We start from the raw sequence: 25,302 nt of genomic DNA on the forward strand, positions 1-25,302 counted from the left end.
CCACTCCCACATAGTACTCTGACATAGTACCATTGCGTATTCTCTGGGTTTGATTTCTTGAAGTCTCACAACTTTGGAATGAAAATTTGAAATTTGAAAGCCTGTATTCAAGGCACACAATTTCAATTTTCAATTTATTTTTATTTATATCACGCCACATCACAACAGAGTTGCCTGAAGGCGCTCCACACAAGTAAGGTCTAACCTTACTAACTCCCAGAGCAGCAGGGGTAAGGAAACCACTGTTACAGTCTGTATGCAGTTCACATGAATCTCTTGTGACTTCCCATCCACGTCAACATAAACTTGTTAGATGTAAGAATGGTTGTGTACCAAGATGTCTTCCTTCCCACTAAAGTTATGCAAGTGGTGCAAATAATTACATTTTGATGATGGTATCTTGGTGTTAAAAGAAAATTGTAAACTTATTTTCCTTTACACCATTTAGTTTTTTTCAAATCTTGACTTGTACAACATTATGGATGTTGAGTTTCTACAAACATAAATTTCAACGAAAGCTATTTCCATTTCATACTCTTATACACAGCTGTTATTCCTGCTCTAAGTGACAGAATAACAGAGGGATGAGTAATGTGACCTCCAATTATGCAATCATTCTGTTTTCTCAAGACACCTTTGTGTGTGCACAAAACTCTTGATAGAGCTGGAGTACCACTCACACCTTTCCATCACTGAGCAACAACAGCCGTCGGAGCTGGCTGATCCAGATCAAACTGAATTTGTGAAAATAAGTTGTGTGATGTATATACCATCTTACTCTATATTGTATTTATCATATGTAAATATTTTTCTTTTTAAAACCTACTTATCCTGATGAGTGTAGACTTATTTGTTGTTCTCCCTTTTAGCCAATATTCTTCTAGCCTTCCCACGTAAAGTTACTGGGCCTTTCACAATAAAATACATTTGTTTGATGTATATCAGTTACAATTTTTTTTTTTGTAGCTTAATATATGTAGCATATTTTTTTTCCAATTTCTTACAATATTCAGAATTTCTGATTCATGAACAGGCTCTTTAAAAATAGTTGTTTTGCACTGAATTCTCAAGTGGAGCTTATTCAATTATCACTGGTTGGATGAATTTAGTAATATTGAGACGGCATAAGAAAACATTTTACCTTTGCCCTGAGAAGTTATTGGTACAGAGAGCTTGCTGTGCTGTGCACATGACTGACGTCACATGACATAAATCATGTTACACCACATGGGAGTGTGTAGTCTCCATAAAACAGAAAGTTGATTCGAAAACACAGATACAGTAGCAGGCGAAATGTTGTACATTATAATACAAGGGCACAATTTTTGAATGACTAAAATGCTGCAGACCTGCATGATGTATGGTATAATAGTGTATCAAATAAAGTAATTTTTTCTTTATTTTCTCTTTTAATTAGGACATTTTCATGCTGTCTGAAATTAGCACAGCATATTTCAGGTAAACTGGGACATTGTTAAAAGGCTTTTAAAATGAATGACAATATTTTTTGTTTGTGAAGGATTTTTTTTTTTTTGGTCTCCATGATAAAATAGTTACATAAAAACATGCTGGATTCTTTAATCATTTTAAAATCTTAATCCATTTTCTAGGTTGTTGACATTTGCTAATGTACTATTAAATTATGTTGACAAATCATTGGCTAATACATCACATGAAGTGCTCTTAGACATTTATGATCAATACATTTGCTTGAAATATTTCATATATGTCATTGGAGTTGACACCAAGAATCTTCACTGAAGACAATGTGTCCCAAATGACTAAACATATCACTAAAAATTTGTTTACTTTGAGGACTTAAGAAAATTATCATATGCTGCATTTGTTTGTTTGTTTTTTTTCTCCTCCAGTTTATGAAAATTTGGTGCTGTTGTCTCACAGCAAGAAGGAACTGGGATCGCTCCCCACATGGTTCTTTCTGTGTGGAGTTTGCATGGTCTCCCTGTTTTCAAGGGTCTGTCCCAGTGCTCCGGCTTCCTCCCACTTCAAAAAAAAAAAAAAAAATGTACAGGTTGTTTGAACTGGTGACTCTAAATTGACCGTAGGTATTCATGCGAGTGTGTTTGTCTATATATGGCCCTGAGATAGACTGGTGTCCTGTCCATTGTGTACCCCGCCTTATGGCCTATGGCTGCTGGGATAGGCTGCAGCCTCCCTGTGACCCTTGATTGGCAGAAGCTGGTGTAGAGAATGAAATTAATGACAATTATTTTTACATTAAAAATGTTTTTTTTTTTCATCATTACTTGGTTGTTTTGATGGACACTGTTGGAGTCTTAAGCACCTTGTTTTCAAGTTTACAGCTGCCACTTTGATAACCCGTTTGTCTTTCTTTAATTGTAGGTTGTTTAAATTTTTTTTTTTTTTTTTTTTTTTGTCATGCGCTAACAGCTATTTAACGCTGTCTGTTAAACTCGAGTGAAAATGCAGAAGAAAAAGATGACAGTTGAATGAATGGCTAGTGTCAGCTGACTAGAGGAGAGTGGGAAGCAGGGAAGAGGAATAGGAGTGCAAGTGGTTTGGATGCTGTCAGGAAGTGGGCAGGATAAGTACTCATGTCATTCCTAAGATTCAAATGAAAAGTACTCAGTCATTAACCTTGTAAAGCTGCATTTTCTTAAACATAAACATTTTTTAAGTAATATAACTATTTCTCAGAGCTCTTTGAATCGAAAATCGATTATGAATCGGAATCGAATTGAATCGTGAGTTGTTGAACGATTCACATCCCTAGTCACTACCAATCTATCCATCCTCCCACTTTCATTATGTTTCACCACTCCTGCCAGATAGCTGATGGTGAACGTCTCTGTGTGAACACTGGAGTTGAAACACAATGTCCATAAAATTTATTTACTACCTTTGAATGTCAGAAGAAATAGAGATTTTTCTGTCCTTTTGTAGAAACTTCGCATATGAAAGTACCATGTAGAGTGTGAACACATAGCATCTGAAGTAGCGCTACTTGGGTTCATTTGCAAAAGGAACTAAATTTTACAAGGTACCATAATTAAAGGCTAAACTGGTACTAGGACTATAAGTATTAATATTTTTTTCATACTGTTGATATTTCTATATTTGAAACCATGGAGCATTAGGTTTGGGTCTTGCTGTCCAGTAACCAAATGTAAGTTGGCAAACAAATATTTGTATAAAATAACAAGTACATTTCTTGTCTGTTAATATTGCCTCTGTTGATTATTAGCAAGTCCCATCTGCTTTTCCCTTATTTTCACTATAGGCTGACACATGTTGATTTGGTACAAGTTTTACGCCAGATGCCCTTCCTGACACAACTCCACATTAGTTCTTAAAAATTGAATAACTATGCTAGAAGAACGCTAGTGAGGGAAGCCATGAAGGCACCTAGATTATTCTGAAAGTATTATAGGCTTCTGTGAATGTGAGCGGAAAAACCGGGAATGGTGCAACATTTGCCTGTTGCATCTGCATTAACAGCTTCATGCCAGAGTGGAGTCGAGAAGGATTCGATTTCATTTCATTTTACTTTATTTGGATAGCACCACATCACAACAGTGCTGCCTCAAGGCGGTTCACACGTGTAAGGTCTAACCTTACCAACCCACGTGATCAAGCACACAGGTGGCATTGATAAGGAAAAACTCCCTCTAGTGATAAGGACGAAGACCCAGAAGGGTGACCCACTTAGGGGCTATTCTAACAGTTACAAGATTTTTACAGATTGTAAAAGAATTTCTTAACAAATACAGTAAGACTTTGATGTAATGGATTAGGGTGGACCAGCAAATTTTGTCCGGTATAATAGAAATCCGCTATATGTATAAAATGGATAATATCCGTTAAATGTATGTAACGGATTCATTACAGTCAGGAGGTGCCAAACGATCTACAGGGAATCCCCAGCACCAATTACACTTACGTATTTCCTTGATTAAATGCTTGACCTTGAATAGGGGCCTGCCTCATTTAATGGCTACGTCAAAACTTTGAAAACAATAACGGTCTGCTTTAAATAAGCACTGGCCATTATGTACATTAAAAAGATTACATATGGTCAAGTCACTCTTTTTTCTAAGTCCGCTGTGGAGTGGTACCTTAAAATCTTAAAGCCTGATTTATGCTTTACAACTTTGTAATTCTGTGGCCATGCAATGACATCAACATGCTTGTGACCTTTTTAAACTTCTCTGTCACGTTGGTGGGCGTCTTAATGCAATTTACAGCATGAACAGTGGCTTTTTCTGCATTAGTTTGTCCCTCAATGAGCTCCACTTCTTTTTGCAATCTTCTTTACGCAGAGGGCTCTGATCTAAAGCTCTGACCACCAGTCTTTCATTTGCCACACCCAGGGATATTTGTGAAACTGAACACCATATTATAGTGTGGGCAGCAAGCAGCATTTTGTTAATAATCACCAGCCTTGAATTATGCCCTGCCTCATTTAGGTGTCGGGTCTGAGTATGCTTTGGAAGAAAATACACCCAGGCTTTTGCTCAAGGAAATGTAGTACCTGCTTTCCTCGAATTGGCGAGTGTCAGTGCTGAATAAAATAAAATAAATTATGTAAAATTAATAAAAATAAATTAAATCTGTACATGATGGATCCTTGATCTCTGGGCATAAATAGAAATAAACAAAATCTGTAGTTTATTCAAAAGCATTTCCTTTCAGATATTAATGAGACAAATGTAACTCCATAGCCCCTGAGCTGAGCTCTTGCAGCCGGCTGCGCTGCATGTCAGGATGTAATTCATGAAGAATGGAGGATGTCTCATTTTGGGAGGAAAAAAAAAACAGTTTTGGTCTGTTGTAGCTTGTTGTTTGTATTACAGTGTTTGGAAAGAGGTGTCATTTGATTTTTAAAATGGCGATTCCCTTTGAAGTTAATTCTGACCAAAATCTATCTTTCCAACTTTACCCAGCAGAGAGCTACATAGTGTTTGGAGCTGTGCAGTTAGTCCCACAAAACAGGAATGGAATGGAGGATGATTCTTGTGTCTCACCCGCAACAAGACAAGAGTCCCAGTTAGTGACTTTAATCAGCACAATGGTGACTCACAATTGGCATCTTTCAGTGGCTTTGAGGTAGGGCTGAAACGATTAGTCGAGTAACTCGAATAATTCGATTACAAAAAATGTTTGAGGCAAATTCTGTGCCTCGAAGTTTCGTTTAACGTTGTAGTACATATGTCAGGCCTGTGTGTGGCGCTGCAACGTCCACAGGAGAAAAAGACTGGAGCATAACAGCTAATGAAATTAGCAACGATAGCTACCGCTTTCCAGCATGACACAGAGTAAAATAAAGCTTTTTAAGAGATAGATGGTCCACGCGATCATCTGAAATAGACTTACTGTGCATTTAACGCGAAGCAGTGTGTTTGTCTCGTTTTAAAAAACACACGGTCTGCTCTACGTGGGGAGGGACGGTGGCCGGCTGCTCTCTGCACGGTGTGAGGGGCTCTCAGACCGGGCGAGTCACAGCTCTGGCTCCGACTACATTGACAAACAGCAGATGTGCACTCTTTCTTCTGTGTTTCCCTCAGACTCACACTGTTTGACTTTTTAATTTTTTGCTTTTTTGGACAACACACAACACTTCACAAACACGGTGACTTAAATAAAATAATAATAATAAAAAAAAACTGACTGCGAGGCTGCATGTTTAACCTCCAGCTGAAATGCATCTGCTGAAAAAAATCACACAGGGACCCAGTCCATCAACCTTAAAAAAAAAAAAAAAAAAAAAAAACTTAAAAATGGTTAAATTTTACAAGTTGGAGAAAACAAAACAGAAAGCCACATCCCATCACCATTTCAGCAAAATGCCAACACTTTGGCGCAGTGACATTGTGCCATTGCTTAAGGAGAGCCCTGGACTATCGATGTTGTTTAAAAACGCAAAAGTACTTTTTATCCGATTACTCGATTAATCGCCAGAATAATCGATAGAATACTCGATTACTAAAATAATCGATAGCTGCAGCCCTACTTTGAGGGGTTTAAGGAATAAACTGCCGACCTGTCACTTCTGAAAAGCAGCGAAGCAGAGAACTAGTAAAGCAGCACTGCATTATTGCTTCAAGCAGACCTGCTGCAGAAGCAAAACATGTTCCTCTACGGTTTTCATGGGTACCTCTGTGGAAACAGGCCACAGTCTCAACTTAAAAACTTTCCCTCCCTGGAATATAAACTATGCTGTCAACATAGTGGAGTTCCTGCATTAGTTTCCCCGCTATGCTAATGGACTCTACACTCAAATTAATACGATGTCCTGCAGGTTCTCTATTCACCTGCTCAGTGGCCTGTTACAGCATCCTAATGTTATCATCCCTGTAGGACTCTATCTATGCTCTCGGATAAAATGGCGGCGCCTTCCCCAGTAGGGTGAAGGCTATCCTGCATCAGCAAGCCATGGCAGACCCAGAAATAGGGCCAGTTCTGAGTAAAAATAAAGCATTGCTGTCTGCAAAACTGCACCAGCAACCTATTCAAAGATATCAGCCTGCTAAATACCTCCAATCTGAGGATTGTCTCGAGGCACAAATCTTGAGAAGGGTACAAAAAACGCTTGTGCACACACCTGTCTACATATAAGGTCCCACAGTTGACAGTGCATGTCAGAGCACAAACCAAGCATGAAGTCAAAGGAATTGTCTATAGATCTCCTAGACAAGATTGTCTCAAGGCACAAATCTGGGGAAGGTTACAGAAACATTTCTGCTGCTTTTGCTTTGCTTCTCAATGATCACAGTGGCATCCATCATCTGTAAATGGAAGAAGTTTGGATCCACCAGGACTCTTCCTAGTGCTGGCCACTCGTCTAAACTGAGCAATCGGGGGAGAAGGACCTTCGTCAGGAAGGTGACGGGGAACTTGATAGTCACTCTGTCAAAACTCCAGTATTCCTCTGTGGAGAGAGGAGAACCTTCCAGAAGGACAACCATCTCTGCAGTAATCCACCAGTCAGGCCTGTATTGTAGAGTGGCCAGACCAGAAGCTACTCCTTAGTAAAAGATTACATGACAACCCACTTACATTTTCCCAAAGGGCACCTGAAAGATTCTCAGACCATGAGAAACAAAATACTTTGGTCTAGGAAACCAGGCATCATGCTGTGGGGATGTTTTTCAGCAACAGGAACTGGGATAATAGGATTGTGGGAAAGATGAATACAGCAATGTACCTAGACATCCTGGATGAAAACCTGCTCCAGAGCACTTTTGACCTCAGACTGGGGGACGGTTAATCTTTCAAGAGACAAATGACCCTGAACACACAGCCAAGACATCAAAGGAGTGGCTTCAGGACAACTTTGTGAATGTCCTTGAGTGGCTCAGCCAGAGCCCAGACCTGAATCCAGTTGAACATCCCTGGAGAGATCTGAAAATGGCTGTGCACCGACACTACCAATTCCAGGCCGATGGAGCTTGAGAGGTGCTGAAAAGTGGAATGAGTAAAACTGCCCAAAGATAGGTGCACCAAGCTTGTGGCATCATATTCAAGAAGACTTGAGGCTGTAATTGCTGCCGAAGGTGCATCAACAAAGTATTGAGCAAAGGGTGTGAATACTTACGTACATGTGATTTCTTAGTTTTATTTTTTTAACAAATTTGCAAACATTAAAAAACATTTTTTTCGTGGTGTCATTATTGGGTGTTGCGATTAGAATTTTGAGGGTGAAAATAAATTTTCTCCATTTTAGAGTAAGGCTGTAACATAGCAAAATGTGGAAAAAGTGAAGCAATGTGAAAACTTTCCAGATGCATTGTGTAATGAAATTAAGCTAACCATGCAAAACATAAAATGGCTTGGGTCCATAGGGGAAACTGGGGCATGTTGAATCAAGAGGCACAGTGAATCAGTAGCTATATCTGCAAAACTATATATATATAATTTGCAGCAGTTATGCCATATTTTTATGCAAAAAGATACCCCCCTTCTAAATTAGTGTTTTGTTTTTGGATCTATTAAGAGTAAAACGAAGTGGCAAGTGAAGTCAGTTTTTTCCTATCAAAAGTAAATTTTGTGGATGTCATTGTATTTATTTCTCGCAACAGAGGAAAGGTGGCCCAAAAAGTTATTAGTTAGAAGACTACCCCATCCAACTGATGAGCATGTGTTATGTCTTCTCCAGACTATCGGCTGTTTGATAACATGAGTCGTATGTCACATGCATCCGGGGCACAGTGAATCGGTCTAGGAAGTGATTTACTAAGCCCCAGTATCAAGTGGATGACAAATATTACTTGTTGAAGCTTATACATTTATTTTTCCATGAATTATTTCTATAACAACTGTTTTCACATTTGAACAGAAATTATGACAGTTGTATTTATAATATTTTCTAAAGGAGTTATGTCACTATATAAGACACTCACGCATTACATAGCTGGTTTGCTGGATTATAGTTTGTATATGCATCAGCATATGTTTAATAATTTTGAAAGAATGTTTATAATCATGTGTTTTTCATTATATTCTAAGTTGATTCACTGTGCCTCATGAATTAGTGTCCGGGGCACAGTGAATCAAAAATTTTTAAAATCAATTTTAAACACCTCTAAATTACACTTGGGGAGACATAAATAACACAACCTTATAAACAATAACTTGCTGAATTAAATTAAAAAAAAAAACATGACATTCAAACCTACTGATGGGTTGTGGGTTACACATAGCGAGTTCTCATATTTTCTTGTACAGACCGAGCATGCGAGGTTAATAATTTGTTTGTATATATATATATATATATATATACACACACACACTCTTCCGGTATCGCCCAAATATGAAAGTTGCTGATGGTGTTGGGGTCTTAGACCTGTTTGCTTTCTTCACCTCCATGAAGAACTTGCTTAACAGATGGTCCGGTTGTTAGCTGGTAAGGTTCAAGCTGTGTGTTTTTTTCCTGATGCTGTTTAGATATTTATGGAGTATGTTCATGTCCGACGTGGTTTTTCTATTCATGTTTTTAGCTTTTTGGTTTGTAACAAAGTTTTCAATCTTTTCTTGACTGTTCGGAGCTGTGTTTTCATCTTGTTGGAATTCATTTTGCATGTCCATTTCAAGCTCATTTGCTGTTAATGTTTTTATGGACTTGTCAGAATGGGCCCTTGAGAAAGTGTGGTGCACTGCCACCTACATAACCTTAAGTTGCTCATGACAATAAGGCTGAGAAAGGTGGGGAAAGCACAGATATGAGCAAGGGGGAGAAGTAGCAGTGACTAAGATAAAACCCAGTGAATGTGATTTAATGTTAAAAGAAGTGAGGCATTACGCTGGAGAGAACAATGACTGTGTTGTCAGATGGAAGAGGGCAAAATAAGTTCATTATTTTTATTGCTTTTGTGCTTCCTCCTTGTCCTAATTACTGGGAATATTCAGAATGTGTCAGCCAAGATTAGAGAAGTGAAAATGGTTTCTAATCAATATTTTGATTTAATTTATTTCTGACCTGCAGCACCACAGGACTCCACAGCACTGCTACTGACCTATAATAAATAAATAAATACATAAAATACCCCTGGCTGGAACTGCACCTTTGGTCTTACTGTCATGATTTATATTGCAACCTACTCTCTGCTTGATATTATTTTTTCTTCTTCTTCTTGAGTATTGAAAGTACACTTAACCACTCAAACTGGTTGTAAAATGAATCATGAGTTGAGTGTAGATGTGGTTTTTGAGTGGTTGATGCGACTGATGCAAACAGGATGTCTGTTTTCTGTTACTACTGGAGTCACAGCATACCTACAGTCTGGTATATATTTGAAAACTAAAACAGTTTTTGTGGTTTTACCCTTGTACACTACCACAATGGAGTTGAAATGAAGCAACGAAGATGTGTTTGTAGTGCAAATTTCCAACTTTAATTGATAGGATTCAGCAAAAGCATGCTAACTGTGTCGGAAATGCGGCCATTTGTATACAGTCTCTACAATTTCAGAGGCCATATAGTGAATCCGGGAAGTATTCACATTGCTTTACTTTTTCTACATTTTATGTTAGAGACTTATTCCAAAATGGATAAAAACATCTACACACAATACCCCATAATGACAGTGTGAAAAGTTTTTTGTTGTTGTTCAAATTTATAAAAAACAAACAAAGAAATCATATACATAAGTATTCACAGACTTTGCTATGAAGCTCAGGTGTATCTTGTTTCTGCTGATCATCCTTGAGATGTTTTGACAGCTTAATTGGAGTCCACCTGGGGTAAATTCAGTTGATTGGACATGATTTGAAAAGGCACACACCTGTCTAAATATAAGGTCCCACAGTTGACAGTGCATGTCAGAGCACGAACCAAGCATGAAGTCAAAGGAATTGTCTGTAGATCTCTGAGACGGGATTGTCTCAAGGCACAATTCTGGGGAAGGGTACAGAAATATTTCTGCTCCTTTGATGGTCTCAGTGATCATAGTGGCCTCCATCATCTGTAAATGGAAGAAGGTTGGACTCTATCTAGAGTTGGCCGCCCATCTAAACTGAGTGATCGGGGGAGAAGTGCCTCAGTCAGGAAGGTGACCAAGAACCTGGTGGTCAAAGTTCTAGCATTCCTCTGTGGAGAGAGGAGAACCTTCCAGAAGGTCAACCATCTCTGCAGCAATCCACTAATCAGGCCTGTGTGGTAAAGTGGCCAGACGGAAGCCATCCCTTTAGTAAATGGCACATGGCAGCCCACTTGGAGTTTGCCAAAAAGCACCTGAAGGACTCTCACACCATGACAAACAAAATTCTCTGGTTTGATGAGGCAAAGATTTAACTCTTTGGTGTGAATGCCAGACACTATACTGGGAGGAAACCAGGCACCATCCCTACAGTGAAGCATGATAGTGGCAGCATCATGCTGTGGGGATGTTTTTCAGTGGCAGGAATTGGAGACTAGTCAGGTTTGAGGGAAAGATGAATGCAGGAATGTACAGAGACATCCTGGATGAAAACCTGCTCCAGAGTACTCTTGACCTCAGACTGAGGTGACTGTTCATCTTTCAGCAGGACAATGACCCTAAATACATAGCCAAGATATCAGAGGAGTAGCTTCAGGACAACTGTGTGTCCTTGAGTGGCTCAGCCAGAGCACAAACCTGAATCCGACTTAACATCTGCTTAACATTGCAGTATTTAGGGCATGCTCAGGTTGTCAGAAATATGGCTGAAGGGCTTGTTGCACTTTGGCAGAAGAATGCGGTCTAGTGGCTGCACCTTTTTAGTTTCACAGCGCAAGCCCCCAATCAGACAAGTACACTGAAATTATAGTGGTTGTTTGACGTAATTGTAAGATGTCGAGTTCTACTGTTTTGCGCAGTCGGCTCTTTACATTTCAAGAAGGTATTGGAGCAGGCTGTTAACTCATGTTTGCCCTATTCCATGTGTTACGTTGGTGACGGCGTCATTAATGTAGCTTTTACACTAACATAATGCCTATTAGCTATTCACTAAAGAATGATGCATTCAAGCCTGTAGGGACCACACACGTGCTCTGGGCTTGTTTGGGTCAGTGGGTATCACTGATATCCAGTGGCGGCAAAAAAAAAAAAAAAAAAAAAAGGTTCCATCTTTGAATGGTGATTTTTAAGCCCTGAACGCCGGAAAATGCACGTGTGCTTGTCGCCGAGTGTGTGCATGGGTGGTGGGGCAGGGATGGATGAACTGCCTCTCAGCTCTTATCAGAAAGCGAGCAGAACAAGACCAATCACCTCTCTCTGCTGAGCTATCATTGTAGAGTTAATTGCCTTTCAGTGCCTCAGCAAAGAGGATGGGTACATGTCCTTATTTTTGCCTGTTTGTTTTGCACCTTTTTCTGCATAAACTCTGTTTCACATCCAGCATGGTGCAGTGTTAGTTCCCGGAATTGCCTGTGTAAGTCTGCAGTTCGTCACTCTGCTTATTTACTTAAAATACTCTGAACTGGGGGACCTGACGAAAAATGATGCAAACTGCATCACACAGAGGCAGCAGCACAGAGATAAAGATAGAAGGAAGGACAGATAAGTGGAGAGAAAGAGAGAGGCTGGGCTTTGCATGAGGACAAGCTTGTTCTGTGAGAGCTATAGAGGACAAGGTCATTCAAGGTCCTCTATCATGCTTGACGGGTTACAGAGGGGCTTTTTGATGGGACGAGGATCTCTAGGACTCCACTGGTGAACGTTTGCATCATTTGAATAAGTGTGCATTTAATTTCCCATTCCAGTGATAAATCAGTTAACTAGTTCTGTGGGCACAGTTGTGTTTGCGTGTATGCCCATTGGTAATGGCCTTACATTGTGGGGTCCTACTGCAGCTCTGTGTCCCTTGGGTTTAATTTGTGACGGTTTTTAACCTTGAATATCTCTGTGATGACCATTACCGCCATGTCTAGCATACATGGTTAATGATGAAGAGGGAGATGGGAAGGATTGCATGGCCATTGCATTGTAGACACCAATCTCTGCATGAAGACCTTTTATTAGCCTTTGCAGACAAACCGATATTTACAGATTTTCCCTGCTCAGTGTGCATTGGAGCAGTGACGCATGTTAATGGATGTAAAAGGTTTACTGCCTGCTGCGTGCACCCTGGATTTGTCCTGGTAGGAATGTGCACAGATACTGTCTTCATAAGTTTATCAGCCTGCAGACAGAGGCACCAATATGTCACAGTGTGTTGGTGCCTACAGGGCTGGGACACGCTCCAGAAGTCTTTTAAACATTTTTCCATCATATGGCGCCCCAGAATCAGTGACCATGTTATCATCTACAGTTACATGTTTTTCAGTGATTAAAACAGATACACATTCAAGTTCATAAGTATTTGGACACATTTTTCTCTAATTTTGTCTCTGACCACCACCACAATGGATCTGAAAAGAAATGTTATACAAGAACACAGATCAAATCTAGCCTAAAGTTTCCTGAAATTTCTATGCTGGACAAATTTAATATGCAGTTTTTTTTACTCCTTAATGATTTATATAAATGAAGTCCTAGATATATTCAGTGGCATGCAAATATTCATTTTTCTGATTCCTGATTTCTCTGTTTGCATGTGATTTCCACGTGTGCCTTGTGGTAGTACTGAGAGCATGACTGTCCTTATGGGGGTGCCAAGGTCTTTACTGCTGCTAGGTTAGCAAAATTTAAAAGTTCATCTGTTAAATAGTTAAAAATTATAACACACTGACTTGACAATCAAAACTAATTAATTAAAGATATTTTCTTTGGATATCAACACAGCTCCCCAAATAATAGAATGAACTAAGACTTTGTTGAGCAGAGGGTTTGTGCCGAAGAACAAAGGTTGGGAGCCGTTAGTGCATAGCCTTACTCTGAGACAAAATGTGCCGAGCACACACAAGTAGTTATCCCTCCTTTCAGTTTTCATTTACAGCTCTGTGCCATTGCTGGTAATGAAGTGTACATTGTTATTACTACTGGTTTCTCCCATAGTCATCATGTCATAGTGCCACACAGTCAGTACTACTGCTGTGCATGTGCAGAGATGTCTTGCACCTGTAGCTGCTACCATTTTGTTAAAAGTAATTCTTATATTTTGTCTTTATATATTTATATAATTTATATATGATTATATGATTTATATATTTTCTTTATATTTTATTATTTAGTTTGTCCGATTATGGGCTCTGAAAAAATAGACCAGAGCTTGTAGATCAGCGGGATTGGAGTTCAGCTACCAAAAACTTGACCTGGATTCAATTCCTTAATATGTGACCTCATGCAAGACACTTGATCTGAATTGTCCCAGTCCACCCAGCAGTCAGTGGTTACCATCCAACCTTGATGGCATGATGTCCCATCACAGACACTCATTTACCTGACACTGTGGAATCAGGATCAACACTGGCACCAATGGGCCTCAGGGCTTTTGAGGATGTACAGCATTAGCTATTTATGAGTTGCAGCCATTTGCAAAGTCTTTCCATTTTGCAGAGAGAAGTAGTAGTATTTTTGTTAAACCCCTTGTTTTAAAGCTAAAATTCTATACTGTAAGCATGTTTTCATTGTTTCATTTCAACTCCATTATGATGGTGTACAGAGGCAAAATTACAAAAAATGTCTGTTTGCAGGCCTGGCTGTATTTTATTTTTCTTGCCACATGTTCCTTTTTATTAGTATTACTGCCTTATGCAGATTGGCGTGTGTGTGTGTGTTTTCATGGGATAAAATGAGAACATTGATTTCAGTTACTGCGTAGCCACTCGTCTCTAGATCTGCACAGCAGGCAGTTTGTATCAAACAAGATGAATGTGATGGAAACTGTAATACAATTACTAATGACAAATCACATCTCATAGCTTTCTAGCAAAGCAGCATTGTATGCACATGCTCAAACACATACGCAGAAACGTGGATGCATTAAACAGAAGGGTGAGCGTCAGATTGGAATTGCTTTAAGAAAAATGACTATTGGATTAATGGCTAGAGATTGTGCACCTGGATACAGATTCACACAGATGGACATCTATAAATTTGGCAACATTGTGCTGGCACATTTTTCCAAATCTAGGAACAGGAGTAGCAGGCAAGGATCTTGAAAGTTGTTCCAGGAGTTGTGGATGAATGTTCATGGCATGTTTTTTTCTTTCTTTCTTTTCTGTAGTCAGAAAGCTTTGTGAGTCACTCTTATTATAAAGCAGAAACATACAGCAAAATTTTCATCCAAACACAGCATGCTGATGGAATTTGTACATGTGTTTGAGCTGATTTGGGGGAGTCTGGGTGACTCATACTTAGACCACATTACTCCTCCCCTGTTCCACTACACCAGTTTCCAGTTTGCAGACTTCTTTCTTGTGGTGTTTATTTCAAACTGTGCTGAGAGCAACAGGCACTAAATTTCTCAAGGGAAAGTTCCTAGTACCAACAGTGAATCCGTTTGACTCCCTCTGTTGCAGAGTCTTTTTGACCTCATGTTGGGATGTAGCCTGGTGTCATGACTGAAGAGTGATTGTTAGCTTGATTGACATCACCCTCACCATGTGCATGTTGGTGGGATACTGTCATCAACCAGGCTGCGAACACCGTTGCATTGAACGGAAGCATTAAGTGGTGTTAAACACCATTTATTTCAGCTCAGCGAGAGCCTTAAGTCAAAACACAGTAAGGCCGCCCAACAAAAGGCCGAATGTCCAATCCAGCAGGCGTTACACAAAGTCCAGGCTAGGGTTCAGTACACAATAAAACAGGATATTAGACATGAGCCTTTTCAAGGACGGAGCAGGATGGGTAACTGGAAGGCAAGCAGCAGGACCCTAACATAGAATCAGTCCAATATTGCAACAGTGACATTAGGCAAACTGGAGTTGGAATGCATATCTGTGGTTTAAACTTGGGAATAGATGAAACACGGGTAATATTCACAGGGAACACTAGGAACATGAGAGAATGTGAAAAGGATGCGGGATGGCGATCTAGCAAGGAACATGTGAACTGAAATCCCTTTTAAAGGATGCTAGTCCATTAACGGCGGAAACACTGGCACATGGGAGCTTGGAGGATTACAACAACACAGAAAAATAAAGAACACGGAGAAACCACTAGAGTGCTTTGTGGGAGGAACACCATAACCGGAGATCGTGGTGTGGGATGAGAGAGTGATAGTATGAAGGCACAGAGGAAAACAGTGACTGTGTAACAAAGTGAAACTCTGGGAAGAAATATGCACAGCATGCCGTGGTGAACACAACAACCAGAGAAGCCTGCATGGTGCACTTTGGAAAATAAAACGGCACAGAAGAGTGCCTTGAGGGAACAAAAATAACCAGAGAACATCAGTTCCTTGGTGAAAGCACAAGAACACAGAGGGAGAATGAAGTGAACAATAACTGAACAAAGTCTGGGAGCATGCACTGGTACAGCGCAATATCCACCACACCAAGGAAGTGCCCCAGGTTCGGGATGACAAACACCCAACCATACAACTGATCTATCGCTGTCACTCAAGTAACCATCTCTCTCCTGCAGCCAGGTGAACCATGGTTCTCAAGACCAGGCACCTAAGTGGCCCTACCCTACTCTTTTCTACTTTTCTATTTTACTCTTCCTTTTTAGATATTTAGATATACCTTAGTATGCTAGCATAGTTCCACCTTAGAATTGGAATATAATATATAAGATATACCTTACTGAATTTTCATGGACATCCACCTAGCTTTCTCCAGCCACTAGGGTCCTCAACACTGAGGCACTTATGTGCTTGATCATACACAAAGAAACACAACACATGACCAAATTGTCTTAGGTGATGCTCCCTCGGGGATGATTTAGCCAGTGTATGCTGACGTTTGAAATACACGCCGAATACACTGGGTATGTTGAATAAGTTATCTAGCTGTCACACCTTGAAAATTTAGCCAATGTATGATGACAGCCCCATTTCCACTGAGCAGTCCGGGTCGGTACTGCACGCTATGATATGGGTCGGAATGGATGTTTGACTTGGTTTGTGTTTCCACCACCAGCAAAACCCTTTTGTTTAGCAGGCGAAACATGTAAATAATGGCGAGCATGTCATCAAGCATGCGTATGCTGTCGCGCCCTCTCTGCTGAGAAATGCACAAAACACAGAGGGACTTATTTTAGAACGCTACATTTCTTCAGCCACGACAAGGAACTTAAGTATTTTCAGACATCATTTTCCAAAATCAGGACACTTTATATGGACACGTTTTCGTCAGGCTGTGATGATGAATCTGACTGAAATGAACAGGTAAGATTAAGACTTTGTATTTACTCAGTGTGTGAATGGTTTTAATATTTGAAACAATCTGAACTGTTTGCATGAGGACTGCAGCTTTCAGCTAATCAATGGACGTATTTCGACTTATGAGTAACTTACAAGAAAGTACGTCAACAATCACATAACTTACCTACAACTTATGGCTCATGTATGCAGGACGTATCAGTGTAAAATATGGTGCATGCCCAAAATTTTACCACATGCTCGGCATAACTTATTAGACGTACGCCAGTGGATGCTAGCATTTTTAATACACTTGGCGCTGGCTAAATTGTCAAGGTGTGACAGGGGTGTCATATAACAAGAAATATTTATATGCGAGTCTCCCTATGTAGCCACTTGTTTGACATAAAGTCATTCCAACAGTAGCCAAGGATTCCCTGAGCCCACTGACATTAACTTACTGTGTGTGTGTGTGTGTTTGTTTGTTTACTTTTTTGTTGTTGTTTTTGATGACATTGCCTTGGCTGGTTTATGCTTGCTGTGGATAGCAGCCAAATGCATTTCATAGGTTTCATATTCTGTGTGGGTAGTTCGCAAATGCTGAATGAAATTGGCTATGGCAACTGTAATGGCTGTAATGGCAACCAATTTGCAAACCATTTTGCCAGTGAGGAAGACCCACATCTAGCAATTAAATCCAACGATGCGATGCTGTTGATGTCTCCGTTTTGTCTCCTGATTCTGCTTCTTCATTCATATTTATGTAGCTTCAGTCATGCATGTTTAGGCAACTATGCTGCTTTAGGTTTTGGTGCGGTAACCACATGCACCAGAATGTGCACAACCCAAATCACCAAATTTTGGAGAAACTTCCCAGGTCACCCTCTTGATTATTTTGGAAAAAAAATCACAGGTGCTCCTATACCACAGATATGTGAAAACCCAAAATATTAGGTCTGTATCTCAAATAGTGTTGAAGCCACAGCCCCTGGAAATTTTAATTATTTGAATTTTACCAAACGAGGGTCTCAACGCACTTTCCAGCATGAATAACCCCAATTGTATAAAATGCACAGCTTTGAAAGTCTGGGGACAACGTTTTTTGTCAGATTTGAAAATCTTGTCAGATTTTGTATCCTGTGCTGTTTTCCCCTCACAGTCAGGTCTGGGAACATGTGTTGGCACCATGCATTGATTTATACACCATGCTATGAAACTGCTCCTGGATCGAGGATAGCAACCACCCAGATTGACTAATGGGCTAGCTCCACTTCCCAAAATAAGCCATCTATGTGTCATGAACATGCAGTATATGGGCATTCCCTTAACTTTTTCAAGTTTCTGGGGGCCTCACCACTGAAGAACCTGCTCATTAAAATGTGCCACATAGCCACAGTGTTGTAGCTGGTGTTCCCTTACAATGTAACTGGTAATCCTTATGAGTCTCCTTAAGAAACTATTCATTTGACAATCCAGTGGTACTCAAAGATCCTCAAAAAGGATCCAATACCCAAAACACCCAGTCTTCTATTTGGACCTTCATTTTCCTTAAAAAAAAAAAAAAAAAAAAAAAAAAATATATATATATATATATATAATAAATATATATATATATATATATATATATATATATATATATATATATATATATATATATATATATATATATATATATATATATATATCAGCATCAACAAACACCTCTGTCAGTGGCCAACTCCAGGAAATCCTGTGGAAAGCCTGACTCATTATCTTGATCAAGGACAATCACAAAAACAACCACTCCGACATCTCACTCAGCTCTCAAGTGCTGCAGTCACTCAGAATATCTGTTGATTGCATGAGGCTCAGTATTGTCCCTGAAGTCAAGGTCAAGCAATAGAATGAAATTTCCTTTCTGTTTGAGCTATTTGGACACCTAGCTAAAGCATTTAGTCACAGGAACTTCCTCACTTTGATTTTGGAAGTTAGACTGCGCCTTATGACATATAATATTGGTGCAAATCCTGTGTTAAATTGGCACCACTTCCTCCTTTAGTTCAACATCCCTTTCATACCACCTGCTAAAAATACATGACTTAAACAGGATTAGTTGACTACATCATGGGCATAAGAAATGAATTACTTAAAATTCCTTCCTCCCTCTCTATGTCCACAGTGAATGAGTATGTGTTCATGGTCCAAGCCAGAGGGATCCAGATCAGGGAAAACGTGAGGAACATCGGCGCTCAGGTTCTCGAGCAGGTGGTGAGGGGAGCTTATAATGCCAACAGCACAGGTAAAAATATAACTGTATATGCTGTTTTTCATGTGGTGTATATCCTGTTAAAATGACTGAAAAGAGATCTAGGCATAATCAAACATACCCTAAGTGGTCATGAAAAGATAACAGGCATTTTATGCATGACTGGTTCAAGCATCCACATAACTAAGGCAGGAGTGTTTGAACTGTTATGTAGAAAGAAATCAATCCAGATATGTGTCATGCAGACAGAAACTGAATGCAGCTGCTGCTCATTGTGATTCTTTCATTTGTGTGCAACTACAGACTACTCTTATGACTTCAACATGAGCGAGAGTGACGCTCCTCCTGCCACATACCTCCCAGAGGGTTTCACCTACCTCCCCTCGCAGATTTGCCCTGAGAGGCTGCCCTCTATGAGTACATGCGCACACACACACACATACACAGGTTTCCCTTTAAATGTACAGTGTGTGGTAGTCTTTGAAGTTTGGTTTTAATGTTCTTGGTCTTGACCTTTTAATCACTTCAGAATGGCTCTGTGTTGTTTTTGTTGCATTAAAGTGTTTCCCTAAGTGAGTTTTGACTGTGCATGTGCACACATTAGTTACAATAATGAGCAATGAAGTGGTGCAGAGCTCATGTTTTATTTCAGCTTTGATGGATGATGCATGCAAATGTGTTATAATGGCACAAAATAACTTGACCCACTATTTGCCGCACATTGCTCAGCTGTTTTGGGCTTATTCTATGCGTTCCTCCTCTGTAATTTTCCACAAGGAATTTCTTTGTCACTCACATTTTTCCTTTGATCTTAGCCTCACTGTTTCATCCCATTCTGTCTTGCTCTCTCCCAAATCACGTTCCTGTGTAACTCTGTCTTACTCGTGCACACAGAGGGTAGATTGGAGGTGAATATGAGTGAAGTGTCTCTGGAGGAGGTGGAGAGAACCTTATTGGACAGAGAACCTAGCCTGGCTCCAGGAGGCTACTGGAAGCCAACAGACTGTTTACCTCGCTGGAATGTAAGTGTGCACATGCATGACAAAGGGTCACGAAAATAAAAAAATTGTGCTGTCAGGGGTAATCATGATAATCTAGAGGTTAAAGGATGTGTCGCAGATCATTTAACGCCCCAGTTAGCAAGACAACATCAAAGTGTTCATGATTGTAATTCGATCCGCGCACGTGCGGTAATAATTAGTGGTCGCTGATGTATTTTATTGGTAATTATTCCTCTCGCTCTGAGAGTTAGCATGTGCATTTCCAGAAGATGTCTCACGCTGCCTTTCTTGGCGTGTGACGTCCATTTTAGAAAAAGCAGAAACATCCCAATGGCCAACAGACGGTGAAGTGAACGCTGCTGCATCCGATAATGAAGCTTCTGAGCTTCCATTCGAAAGTGATAGCTCAGATTTACATAGGATGTTCAGAGAGGCGAGGACACGTGTCACCCCAAAACTGTTAGATTTTAGAGCCTAACATGTGGTGACACTGCTGTCTGTGTCACAGGACGCTGTTTTTCTACTGCCGTGAACATGGATGTGGAATGTCTCCACAACTCTGTTTTTCAGGCTGCCTGAATACGCAGATGTATTTCTTAAATTGGAAAAAGTCAGAAGACATTATTTTCAGGAGATAATGGACTTTGTATCTAACATGCCAGAATCATGAGAGAACTTGAAGAGCTGACAGTAGAGCTGCAGTCGGACATAATTCTCCAGCCGATAATCGCACACGATCCATATGTGAGAACTTAGTGGACCTGGACATTGTTTTCAGGCTGGTGATCACGCGATCCATGCATGAAGACTTATAGTGGGCCTGCACGTTCTCCGGCTGGCGATCCCACCTGCAATCTGTGCGTGAAGACTTCTTTGGTGGAGTGGACTTTACATATTTAATTTAGGAAATTATTCTACAAGTGGGTGAGTGCCCTGCTCAGTTTTTTCTCTTCTATATTTTCTTCTCCTCAGTGGAGCTGGTAGGATTTTTATTTTACTTTGAGAGAGTCTGTTGGATTTTGGATCTTGATGTGTGCAGAGCAGCACGCTGTTTGAACGTGCAGATGTATTTTTTTTGATTTTTCACAGTTATATCAATGACAACACTTATAAGCGTGCACAAAGCCTAGCGTCTAGCAGAAACCGTTTTTAACGGCTGCATTTATGACTAATGGCTGTGCAGGCACATTAAGTCTTGTCACGGCTGCTGCTTTAACCGTGACTGCGTCAAAATGAACAGTTATCACTTGAAAACAAGTCATAACACGACATCACAATTATGTAAACTGGCTCTGTTCTTAACATTAGCAGGTACATTCCATTCAAGTGTGCATGTTTTCCTCAAAGGTACATAAACACTGTCGGAAAACAAGTACTCTGTTTTAGCAGTCTCTGTAGCTGTTTGTTGCGAATGCCGTATACTTTGAAACTGGTCACAGAAGTGCACAAAGTAATCCCGGTGTAGTAGATGGTCATTAACAGCCTAAATCCAAGTTGTTATGATTTCGGTGCGACATGTCCTTGGGAAGTTAGCACTGTTGCCTTACATCAAGAAGGGCATGGGATCGATTCCCACCTATGGCCTTACTGTGTGAAGTTTGCATGTTCTCCCCATGTTTGCGTGGGTTCACTCCAGGTGCACCAGCTTCCTCCCACATCCAAAGACATGCAGGTTAGGTGAATTGGAAACTTTGTAATTGTCCAGGTCTCCCTTGTAAAAGAGCTCTCGATCTCAATGGACTAACCTGGTAAAATAAAGGTTAATTTTAAATCAGTGGCGTTGACACCAGATGATCTTCTGTTTTGTTCCCTGTGAGATGGGAAAAGCACTAAGGCCCTTTGGGGAAGGTCCTTAAAACCCCAATTGCAATTTATTTTAATTTATATAGCGCCAAATCACAACAAAGTTGCCTCAAGGCGCTTCACACAAGTAAGGTCTAACCTTACCAACCACAGAGCAAGCACACAGTGGCGACAGTGGTAAGGAAAAACTCCCTCTGATGATTTGAGGAAGAAACCTCAAGCAGACCAGACTCAAAGGGGTGACCCTCTGCTTGGGCCATGCTACAACACAATTTACAAAATGAATATACAGGAAATTTTGCCGTTTCACAGGACAGGAGAGTTTCACAAACAGACACCACTCCCATCTTTGGATGGAGCTGCACCTCAATCAGAGACAAAAAAACAGAATCAGGCATTGGAAAGACATCAAATACAGTATAATTTGTCAGCATTAAGCAACAAGAATAACAAGAAATATTAAGGTGATGCCAGCTACTAGCCCTAAGCTTTACTAAAAGACCCAGACTTTAGATAAAGTTGAGGCCGCAAGTGGAAGAAAGCAGTCCTCGTAATATCTCTAATGTGGAGGTCAAAGGACAACGTAGGATCAAAAATTAGCCCAAGGTTCCTCACTTTGTCAGTGTGATGTATGACACACGAGCCTAGGCTATGCGTTAACTGGTCAAATTGATGCCAGTGACTCACTGGACCAAGAACCATCATTTCAGTCTTATCAGAGTTAAAAGTAGGAAACTGCTATACATTCATCTTATCACTGATGCAAGGCAATCTTCTAAGGATTTTACGTGGAGGGGATGACCAGCAGTTATCGGCAACAGCATAGCAATGAAAGGTAATCCCAAAACGCCACAATATGTGCCCAAGGGGTGCTGTATAAAGGGAGAAAAGCAGGGGGCCTAAGATGGACCCCTGTGGAACCCCAGATTTCATGTCACTAAGGTTAGAGGTAGCGTTATTGTACAAAACACAGTGAGAACGATTGGTCAGCTATGATGTCAACCATACAAGGGCATTCACAGTAATCCCAAAATGATTCTCCAGTCTTTTGAGTAGAATATGATGATCCACTGTATCAAATGCAGCACTGAGATCTAACAGCACCAGAACCATAGTTGTCCAAATCCATCTCCATCATAAGCAGAAGATCATTCACCACTTTAGTGAGAGCTGTCTAAGTGGAATAACATTTTCTAAAAGCAGACTGCAGTGGCTCAAAGAGATTATTCTCAGTAAAATAGTCCACGAGCTACTGTGAAACCACCTTTTCCAGAATTTTAGAGCAAAATGATAGATTTGATATTGGCCTATAGTTTTTCAATACACTAGGGTCAATATTAGATTTCTTAAGTAATGGTTTAATCACTGCACATTTGAAACATTTAGGAACAGATCCAGAGATTAATGAGAGATTAATAATTTCCAGCACAGTCGGCCCAAGAATGGGCCACAGGTCCTTAAACAGTTTTGTTGGTATGGGATCAGTTGAACAGGTTGTGCTTTTTGTAGACATTATGAGTTTCGTCAGCACGCCTAGTGAGATACTATCAAATACTGTAAATCTTGGTAATATCTCAATAATGGCACCCACCTCAATAGCAGGGTGTAGTGGCTGGGTTAAGGCATATGTTTAACCTGATGTCATCTATTTTCTTCTCAAAGTAATCCAAGAAATCTTGTGCTGTAAAAGCAGAGTGACTTACAGGCGGTTGTCCATGAATAAGTGTTGCCACCATGTCGAACAAGAACTTTGAGTTATGCTTGTTTTTGTTGATCAAATCAGAGTAATAGGCCCACCTTGTAGCCAGTAGTGCATGCTTATAGTCTAAGATAGCATCACGCCACGCAAGGTGGAATACTTCTAATTTTGAACTACACCATTTCCGTTCTAGACCTCTAGCCTTATGCTTGAGGTAACGCAAGTAATCATTGATCCAAGGTGACTGTGTTTTTGGGGGGGCGTGGTTTTAATAAAGGTGGCGCAATCATGTCGAGTGTAGTTTTGAGGGCTGAGTTTAAACTATCCACAAGACTGTCTACTGATTAGGCATTTTCCAAATGTAAAGGTAAGATATCAGGCTGTCTAGCTTTGAGTTCAGTCGTTGTTGAGGAGTTGATTCATCTAAGAATTCAAAGTATGGACCAGGGGGCCTTTATACAGTGACAAAGTAATACGGCTGATTTTTATTCTTCTGACCTTGGCAATACGTAGCATCATGGGCAGAGTGGAGAATCAGATGTTCAAACGAGTTATATTTGTGACCTCCAACAGCTAATAAACTAAACCTAGATTTATACATAAATAAGAGCAACACCCCTGCCTTGCTTCGCATCATGAGGGTCGTGACTAAATGTGATGTGAAACAGTGATCTTATGTTAATGAGACCCAGACTAAGGACCTCAGTGGGGTTGAAAGTTGAGTTGTTTGGATTTAGGGGTGGTTCCAGAGTAGCATATATAAGATGCCTGGAAATAGGTTTAGGTTTGAGACATTCCACATGGGTAGTGGGTAGCAGACACAAAATACTTGATATTGCTGGAACGCCCAACGGGCCATTCTCAATTTCAATGTCATCCAATGTGGTAATGAGTATTAAGTTTGCAAAGCACATCCCTGTATGATTTTTATGGACACGTCTGCAAAAACAGGCCACAGTCTCAATTTGACAAATTTCCCTCTTTGCCACATAAACTGCACTGTCACCATAGTGGATTTTCTGCACTAATTCCCCTGCTAACCTAATGGATTCCACGCCCCCACATTTGTCATAAGCCTTGCAGCATCTCTAATCGGGGGAGGTGATGGTCTAGTGGCTAAGGTGTTGGGCTTGAGTCCAGAAGATCCTGGGTTCAAATCCCCACCTGACTGGAAAATCACTAAGGGCCCTTGGGCAAGGCCTTTAATCTCCTATTGCTCCCGGTGTGTAGTGAGCGCCTTGTATGGCAGCACCCTGACATCGTGGTGAATGTGAGGCATAATTGTAAAGCACTTTGAGTGTCTGATTCAGATGGAAAAGTGCTATATAAATGCAGTCCATTTACCATTTAATCACCTGCTCCGTGGCCTACTGTAAAGTCCTAATGTTACCCTCCCTGTAGAGCTCTATCTATGTTTGCAGACAAAATGGTAGCACCTTCCCCCAGTAGGGTGAAGGCCGTCCGGCATCATCAGGCCACGGCTGCCCCAGAACAAAGGCTAGTTATCAATAAAACTAAAGCCTTGCTGTCTACAAAATTGTGCCAGCCACCTATTTAACGATGTCAGCCTGCTAAACGCCTCATCATAACCTCCCTAGGGAGGTCTTCCAGGCACATCCAACTGAAAGGAGACCGCGGGGAAGACCCAGGGCACGGTGGAAGGATTAGACTGGTCAAAAAAAAAAATCTTGCATGGACTTTTAGAACTGATTTGCGGTAATTTTAAGGTGCTGAATCCAAATCTGAGCTCAGATTTCCTCTATCACATCACGTTTTTTTGCAGTCTGCATGTTCCATATTAATGGATTGCACAAACATTGCACATTCACTCACAATCCTGCACAAAAGCAGCTTCAAAAGCATAGTTT

The 25,302-nt window shown here is 40.4% G+C and overlaps 1 protein-coding gene across 1 annotated transcript in view; it reads left to right on the forward strand.

Annotated features, from left to right (window-relative positions):
- Positions 1-25,302, forward strand: part of b4galt5 (UDP-Gal:betaGlcNAc beta 1,4- galactosyltransferase, polypeptide 5) — an 85,288-nt gene that overhangs the window by 35,131 nt on the left and 24,855 nt on the right. The window contains exons 2-4 of the mRNA XM_034172604.1: positions 18,845-18,964; positions 19,235-19,348; positions 19,826-19,953. Of these exons, the coding sequence (XP_034028495.1) occupies positions 18,845-18,964; positions 19,235-19,348; positions 19,826-19,953 (362 nt within the window). The remainder of the gene's footprint in view (positions 1-18,844; positions 18,965-19,234; positions 19,349-19,825; positions 19,954-25,302) is intronic.

The sequence above is a fragment of the Thalassophryne amazonica genome, chromosome 6, assembly GCF_902500255.1.
Source record: "Thalassophryne amazonica chromosome 6, fThaAma1.1, whole genome shotgun sequence".
NCBI lineage: Eukaryota > Metazoa > Chordata > Actinopteri > Batrachoidiformes > Batrachoididae > Thalassophryne > Thalassophryne amazonica.